This window comes from Perca fluviatilis, chromosome 9, assembly GCF_010015445.1.
Source record: "Perca fluviatilis chromosome 9, GENO_Pfluv_1.0, whole genome shotgun sequence".
Lineage (NCBI taxonomy): Eukaryota > Metazoa > Chordata > Actinopteri > Perciformes > Percidae > Perca > Perca fluviatilis.
This window is the reverse complement of record NC_053120.1, coordinates 4,119,341-4,128,193: the sequence shown is the minus strand read 5'-3', so window position 1 is coordinate 4,128,193 and position 8,853 is coordinate 4,119,341. Positions and strand designations below refer to the sequence as shown.

General features: G+C 42.0%; 1 protein-coding gene across 1 annotated transcript in view; it reads left to right on the top strand.

Annotated features, from left to right (window-relative positions):
- Positions 1 to 769: 769 nt before the first annotated feature.
- Positions 770 to 8,853, top strand: part of rab3b (RAB3B, member RAS oncogene family) — a gene marked incomplete in the record, with an annotated part of 18,858 nt that continues 10,774 nt past the window's right edge. Inside the window, 2 exon segments of the mRNA XM_039810243.1 lie at positions 770 to 1,257; positions 6,525 to 6,749. Coding sequence (XP_039666177.1) covers positions 6,525 to 6,749 — 225 coding nt within the window.

Below are 8,853 nucleotides of genomic sequence, written 5' to 3'. Positions count from 1 at the left end.
GAGTTTACAGTAATCTACTGGCTGCAGTGTGATTCCCACCTCCACTTTATTTTCCCAAGATGCATTGGTGTTAACAGTAAATACCTGTAATCTGTAACATATGCAGATGGTGCTATAATATTATTATTTTCTCCCAGAATGCATTGCCATTCACAGTGTGATCCTCTATAACATTAAAACAGTAAAATACTGTGAGATTGTAGATGTAATTTTACATTGAAGGTTTACAGTGTAGGCAAGATTTCAACGAATTTGTCACTTTTTGAGTTTTTTTTTCGCCTTTAGATGTTTACTAACATTGTTGTCACTTTTTTCAACGTATTTGTCACTTTTTCCATCTTTAGTTATTGCTTTCTTCTATATTTTTGTCGCTTTGTTGATAGTTATGACACTTTTTTGACGTTTTTGGCAGTTTTATCGTTTCTGTTCCTTTTTCTCGACGTTTTTGGCGTTTTTTTTATCTATTACCTTCTCTTTACCCCTATCATTTGCATATACAGCCTGTACTGTACCACAGGCCGGCCCTGATAAAACCCCACTGTGGTGTTGTGATGCTGCAACATTAAAATGTCAGCGCGAGGTGCATTGACTCTGCAGAGAGCAGAAACCTGACCTGAATGTGTGTTTATAATGCGTGCATTTCCCCTCTCTCTCAGTTTGATGTCTCTTGTTGTTATTGATGCTGAAGCAATTACACGCCTCGCTGCTACAGTTATGAGTCATAGCACGCAGATGACTGCCGCTCCTGCTGCGTGCGCGTCTGCACAAATCTGCCAGTGTGATAGGGCGGAGGAGCTGCGGAGGAGTTCATTCACAGAGACGCCGGTGGTGCTGGGTTATTTTTAGGGCGGAGGAGGTGACAGCAGGCTGCAGCCTCCTTTTGCAAACATTCCCACGTCGCTTCGCTCCACCTTGAATCAACGCAGGATGTCAGCGTGAAGCCGTGCGTAAAGAAGCTGCGTGCGGCACCGCGGAAAGAAGACGTTTTACAGCCAATTTCACCTCATTTCTGCAGGGAAAATTTCCACTCTGCTGTTTGCAAAACGACGCAGCCGGTGTTCCTGATTCCCTGCACAGCAGTCGCTGGATCAGATTGGACTCGTTGTTGTAGCTGTAGAGGACACATTGCTTGGTTTTTAGTCGTATTATTTGGGGAGCGAGCTGCAGAGAGAGAGAGAGAGAGAGAGAGAGAGAGAGAGAGAAGAGAGAAAGAGAGAAGAGAGAGAAAAGAGAGAGCACCAGATCCGCCCAGCAGAGGTAAGAGACAGAGAACACGGTGTGTGTGACACACACACACACACACACACACACACACACACACACACACACAGGCCTGATATGAATCCAGAAACGTCGATCCCACCTGAGCTCCATCATTATATCCATGTAATCTTCCCATAATCAGCTTAAATTAAGGTTATATTTCATTATAAATGACTCTATAGGCTAGATACATTCTCTAATCTGCTAAAATATCCCATAATAAAAGACACTCGGTACAGGGTGGTGCCTAATATTGACCGTAATATATTGGTTAATTAAAGGTTGTCCATTTTCTGCACCACTTAACCAGGGGGGGGGTCTGGAGCCCCGAATGTTTTAAGCCACATCCACAAAAACTACGTTTTCATTTTCAAGCAGCGTTTTGAGACTAAAACGATCTCCGTCCACACAAGAGTTTCAGCTCCAGTAGCAGAACTAACCTGCGTCAGTATCAACAGGTCTGACAAGACGTATCACATGACCGGTCACGCACGCACTGGGCACGTGCGTGCCGGTGTAAAGAGGAAGCAGTTTGTCTGACGACAGTGTCGCTGCCCGATGTGAGTCGAGAGCAGATGTGAGTCGTGCATGCGACAAGTAGTCTACGAGATGCTAACGAGAGACTTCTGTAATGTCAATACAATAAAAAATGGACCTACATAACGAAGTTGGTTCGCTGCTAGCTACCAGTTAGCAATCAAACACAACAAAGGCTGTCACTTGAATGGCGTTTTGAGCTAACGTTAGCAATCAAACAATCATAGCTCAAGCATTTTTGAAATGATTTCCATCTTGTGTTATTGTATGTAAAGAGAAAAGTTTATTATTTTGTGGATTTCACAAATTTCGGGTTAAATCTGAGCATGCGCTACTCACATCTGCTCTCGACTCACTTAAATAAAGGAAAACCTAAATCGGCGCCTATGGTTGTATGAGTTGAAAATACAGAAAATACCCTGTAGAAAGAACAACCGTTTATCGTTTTATAATAATATTGTTATATTTTAACAATTTATAATGTTGGAGCGACTGCGAGGTAGAGCTGTTACTGAAAGGTCTGTAAGCTACCTAACCGATAAGACTGACTGACGTCACTTAGCCACTTTTAAAAAGAAATACCAAATTGTGGCTAATTCGGGAACAATCTTGCTCTCATAATTAGTTTGCTTTCATTCTATACATTCCTTCTATTTTCATTTCATTTCTTTATATTGCATCTTTATTGTATTTTTTAATAATAATGTAAATCTGTATTTTTATTTGTAACCAAAAGCCCTACTAGGGACGAGTGTCGAGAATTAGCTTCTGCTAAAAACACTACAATACGTACATCAGAAGTTTATCTATGTTTTTTTGTATCTGTCCCTATCTAAATAAACCTTAAAAAAAAAAAAACGGGTACACATGGACTTGGTCGAGACCAAAAGCCATATTTTGCCAGACCAGTGGCAGAAACCGTGACTATATGACTATAGAGCTCAACAGTCCCGCCCCTCCTCTGAGAGACCTTGGGTTCCAGACGTAAATTTCCCGTTCATTTCTTCCGTTGACGTCTGGAAAAATCTGTACATAAAGACTTTTAGACCGTTAGCATTAGGCTAACCAGATGGTACGTGACTCATATGAGTACAGCGTACCATTTCGAGTGAAAAAACGAACACAAAATCCCAAATAAGTCAAAGGTACAAGACTGTGTACATTTCAAAGCGAAGGAACTACTCATCCCATAAACCACCGCGCACCACTGAATAAAGGAAGCTACGTTAGTTTAGCTAACGGCTAATTCGGCTATCGGCTAGCTGAGTCAGCATGTAATAACTTTAACAGACCCTCAAAATAAAACCTGAAAATAACCGTTAAAATATATAACGGCTGTTACATCAGCTTCTTTCCCTTTTTAACTTATACCTGCTTTCCCAATTTTTTTGAAATTTTTAACTGAATAACTGTTAGCTAGCTGTTAGCAAAATTAGCTGTTAGATAAATCGGTATAAGTCAGTCAATCGAATCGTCAAAATAAAACTTTTATCATCAAAACAAGTCCCCCCATGATTTTTGGGGTCTATATGAGCATAGAGAATCGCTTAGTCATGTTGGCATCCTGGTTTTAAGTCTACCATCGACTGTTACAATTTTATGGCTTATATACTCCAAATTGTCAATGGAGAAATTGCATTGTATTTTTACTTCCGGAACCCGCTGTTGAGCTCTATAGACAGTGAACCGAGACATGACGTAATGCAATGCATTGTGGGGGAAAAGGAGAATCATTGCAAACCGCTGTAAAATAGTACTACTTTTTCGTATTTTATTCCGTTTTGTGATATCCATTGTATTTGATGTTGTTGGGTAACAGTTTAAATGTTTATTACCAACAAGCAAATTCGTTAGAAAATAAACCCTGCAAGATGGGCTTTAACTAGTTGACACCTTTTGTCGGTCACCTTATGTCGGTCACCTTTTGTCGGTCACCTTATGTCGGTCACCTTTTGTCGGTCACCTTTTGTCGGTCACCTTTTGTCGGTCACCTTATGTCGGTCACCTTTTGTCGGTCACCTTATGTCGGTCACCTTTTGTCGGTCACCTTTTGACGGTCACCTTTTGACGGTTATGTCAGTCACCTTTTGTCGGTCACCTTATGTCAGTCACCTTTTGTCGGTCACCTTATGTCGGTCACCTTATGTCGGTCACCTTATGTCGGTCACCTTTTGTCAGTCACCTTTTGTCGGTCACCTTTTGTCGGTCACCTTATGTCGGTCACCTTTTGTCAGTCATCTTTTGTCAGTCACCTTTTGTCAGTCACCTTTTGTCGATCACCTTTTGTCGGTCACCTTATGTCGGTCACCTTTTGTCAGTCACCTTTTGTCAGTCACCTTTTGTCGGTCACCTTTTGTCAGTCACCTTTTGTCGATCACCTTTTGTCGATCACCTTTTGTCGGTCACCTTTTGTCGATCACCTTTTGTCGATCACCTTTTGTCGGTCACCTTTTGTCGATCACCTTTTGTCGGTCACCTTATGTCGGTCACCTTTTGTCGGTTACCTTTTGTCGGTCACCTTTTGTCGACTAAACTAAACTGCCATGTGACCGGTAGCCATAACTTCGTAGGTTATCTTACGAATTGCTGTGCAAACAGTATACGTTTTAAGACGATATCGCACAAACCGTTGGTGCAGAATGCGTTGAATTTATGACAGATGCTGCAGAAAGACTTCAGAAACTGACAAAATAAACCGCTCTCGCTATATTCGGCAGAAGACTTTCTCAGACATTTTCCTCCCGATGAATCACAGGACAAGTCTCGAAGGAATCCAGAGATTAAGCTATAGAGTCGGATGGATTTCATAGTCCTCTCTTCCTGCCTCCGGTCGTGACGGAGAGGATGAGTCTCTCACTGATAACAGCCGTCCACGCTACGTTGAACCCAGCAGGGTCTTCAGCTCTGACTCATCTGCTGCTCACATTCGTTCAGCCCTTCACACACTAACTCTGTCTGCACACTCGGCCACAGAGAGAGTGGCAGCTCAGGCTTTTTAATTTGACGTGACAGGTGAACAGGAAGTGTGTCTTTGCACTCCGTCTTTGTTTAACAGGACGTGAGGTTTGTTGGCTCTTTGTGCTTGAATCATATATTTGGCTGGAAACAGTGGTGTAGTCTACATGATACGCAGGTATACGCAGTATATATCCACTAAGAAAGCTCCAGGATTTCCATATAACCACTTAAACATGCCCAAAGACACGCAACAACATACTTTACATTATATTTTTGATATATTTTGAATTGTCATCTGTGTTTTTTCTTCTTAAATAAAGGTATTTCCACTGTAAATTGGTGCATAAAAGTTATCCGAATGCAGGAAATTAAGTCTTTGGCACTCAAAATAACCCTGGGGGAGGACAGCCAGACCCCTCCCTTCCCCAAAGGCAGATTCTGGCCCATATATATAGGCCAATATATTTATATACAGTACAGTATACCCACTACAATACATTGGACTACACCACTGGCTGGAAACTTCTAAAACGTCAGCTTTGCAGGAACAATGAGGAGCAGCTCCTGTGCAGTTTTTCAGCTAATCCGACAGGTTTCCTCACAGCTGGAGGCCGGAGGAATTTTCTCTGAGGAGCGTCTAATCTGAAGTGAGAAATAAAAACCTGTTAAACTGTTAACTGCCTCTGAAACGAGAGGGATTTAAAAACCCACATTAAAGCAAAGGTTTTGATGGTCGTGTAAAGGAAACTATTTTACTCACCAGACTCCATGTAAATAATCTGGACTTTTAGCGTGTATAGAGCCAGCATATCTCCACCAGACTCCATGTAAATAATCAGGACTTTTAGCGTGTATAGAGCCAGCATATCTCCACCAGACTCCATGTAAATAATCAGGACTTTTAGCGTGTATAGAGCCAGCATATCTCCACCAGACTCCATGTAAATAATCAGGACTTTTAGCGTGTATAGAGCCAGCATATCTCCACCAGACTCCATGTAAATAATCAGGACTCTGGAGGAGTTTGGTGATGGTGATTTCGGGGCTGTTTCATGTTAAACTAAAAGGATCTTACTCTTTAACTAAAAGGTCAATAATAATCTGAGTCTCTCAGCGGCAACAAACAGAACTTTTAGTGGACGCTGACTGAAGGTAGCCTACGCAATTGTCCGTTAACGTTACATTGCTTGTTTCTTGCTGAGTACTTTCTAATGTTTCTGACTTGTTGAGCTTCCTGTCAGGCTTCGTCCAGCTGCAACTAGCTTCCCCGATCACGTGAGCTGCGTCCTAAATCACTGCCTTCTTGTGAAAGTTTAAAAGACTGTCAAAGTGGAGGACAATGAAACATGAGTTGGACACGTCCTCCCATGATCCCAGTTGAATTTTGTTCTTGTTTAAATAAAGACAGCAGAGACGGGACTCAAGTTTGAGACACAGGGCCCTATGGGCGTGCTGATCTTACAGGGAGGTGTGTTCAGGTGCATTCTGGGCGTGCTGGTCTTGCAGGGAGGTGTGTTCAGGTGCGTTCTGGGCGTGCTGGTCTTACAGGGAGGTGTGTTCAGGTGCATTCTGGGCGTGCTGGTCTTACAGGGAGGTGTGTTCAGGTGCGTTCTGGGCGTGCTGGACTTACAGGGAGGTGTGTTCAGGTGCATTCTGGGCGTGCTGGTCTTACAGGGAGGTGTGTTCAGGTGCATTCTGGGCGTGCTGTGAGCGTCTTTTACCATGCTGATGTTGTTGTGTTTTTCCTCTCTCTTTTAAACCTCCAGATGGCGAAGGCAGACCAGCGATTCGGCCAGCGGGACGGCTCGGACCAGAACTTCGACTACATGTTCAAGCTGCTGATCATCGGCAACAGCAGCGTCGGGAAAACCTCCTTCCTGTTCCGCTACGCCGACGACTCCTTCAGCAACTCCTTCGTCAGCACCGTGGGCATCGACTTCAAGGTGAAGACCGTGTACCGCAACGAGAAGAGGATCAAGCTGCAGATCTGGGTGAGGAGAATATGCAATATATACATGTATACATACATACATACATACATACATACATACATATATATATACATGTATACATACATACATACATACATACATACATATATATATACATGTATACATACATACATACATACATACATACATACATACATACATACATACATACATACATACATACATACATATATATATATATGTTATATATATATATATATGTATATATATATGTATGTGTGTATATATATATATATATATATATATATTAGAGATGCACCGATAGACCGGCAGGTTACTGGAATTGGCCGGTTTTGTTAAAACAAAACCTACACCCTTGCTCTAAAGTCCCATTTTTGTGAGGTGTGTGTGTGTGTGTGTGTGTGTGTGTGTGTGTGTGTGTGTGTGTGTGTGTGTGTGTGTGTGTGTGTGTGTGTCGTGTGCATGTGTGCGTGTGTGTGTGTGTGTGTCTGTGTGTGTGTGTGTGTGTGTGTGAGAGTATGTGTGTTTATATGTGTGTACGTGTGTGTCTGTGTGTGTGTGTGTTTGTTTGTGTGTCTGTGTGTGTGTGTGTGTGTGTGTGTGTGCACATGCGTGTGTGTGCGAACGCATGTGTGCGTGTGTGTGTGTCTGTGGGTGTGTGTGTGTCTGTGTGTGTGTGTGTGTCTGTGTGTGTGTATCTCTGTGTGTGTGTGTGTGTGTGTGTGTGTATTGTGTATATTATTATTAAATATATTTTTGCTGCACGGTAATGATGCTGAATGAGCCACATAAATTGCTTTGTACGCAACAAAAATTTTTGGTTGGCCCCACCTAATCTCACTCCAAGTTTCTTTTTAAAGTTGCCAGCTCTGAAAACATTTAGCTAAAGATCTCACGTACCCCCCTGCAGTCCTCCAGAGGACCCCTAGGGGGACACGCACCCCCATTTGAGAAACACTGCTCTAGAATATACAAACATGGCGATGGAAGAAATGCGCTGCATGGGCTCTTTACGGGAGATCTGGGCCCATATGGCTGTTATACTGCTGATAACGCTAATAATGTAAACAGAAATGTGAGCAAACGGTGCAGCTAAGTAATGCTCTGTTTGCAGTCTGTGCATCACATATGTGCAACTGACGTGCATACAATTATTTCCTATTTTTAATCCTGTGTGAAAAGGGCTTTTGAGAGCGTGACATTCTTCAGCGTGTGAGCAGAAGATAACAAGTTTACAATATGCAACACCTGCAGAGAGACAGTAGGGCGCGGAGGGACCACACCAAGAACCAGAATCACATTTATTTTAGTGTGATATTGGATGTGAGAAGAAGGAAATGGTTCTAACGTTGCTCTTTAGATGTGTGTGGATGTCCCACACCAGGAGTCATTTATATAGTTATATTTCATAGTGATCCATTATCTGTTCAACAACATGTTCTATCAAAGAAAAGATAGAAAATTAATATTTGTGTGTGCTGTAAAGTACACACAAAAGTAAAAACTGAAATCTGAATCAGCTAAAATCGGTATTGGAGAAAGAAAATCGGAATTGGCCTGAAGGTCTCTCTCTCTCTCTATATCTATCTATCTATCTATCTATCTATCTATCTATCTATCTATATATAAAAAAATATATATATATATATATATATATATATATATATATATATATATATATATATAATTCAATATGTATGTATATATGGTCAAATGTTGTCACAAACTGTAAGAACCACACTGTTGTGCTCGTTTAGTTTCGAACAAAAAAAAAAAAAAAGATGTTGCCATGGCAGCAGCTCTTCACGCTCACTCACTCACTCTCTCGCTGAGACACACACACACACACAAACACACGCACGCACACACACACACACACACACACTTCTGTCTCAACCTATTCGCCCCAAGAAGTCCTTTTAATTGCCACTGAAGACAACTGTGTGTGTGTGTGTGTGTGTGTGTGTGTGTGTGTGTGTGTGTGTGTGTGTGTGTGTGTGTCTGTGTGTGTGTGTGTGTGTGTGTGATGTGTGTGTGTGTGTGTGTCTCTGTGTGTGTGTGTGTGTGTGTGTGTGTGTCTCTGTGTGTGTGTGTGTGTGTGTGTGTGTGTGTGTGTGTGTGT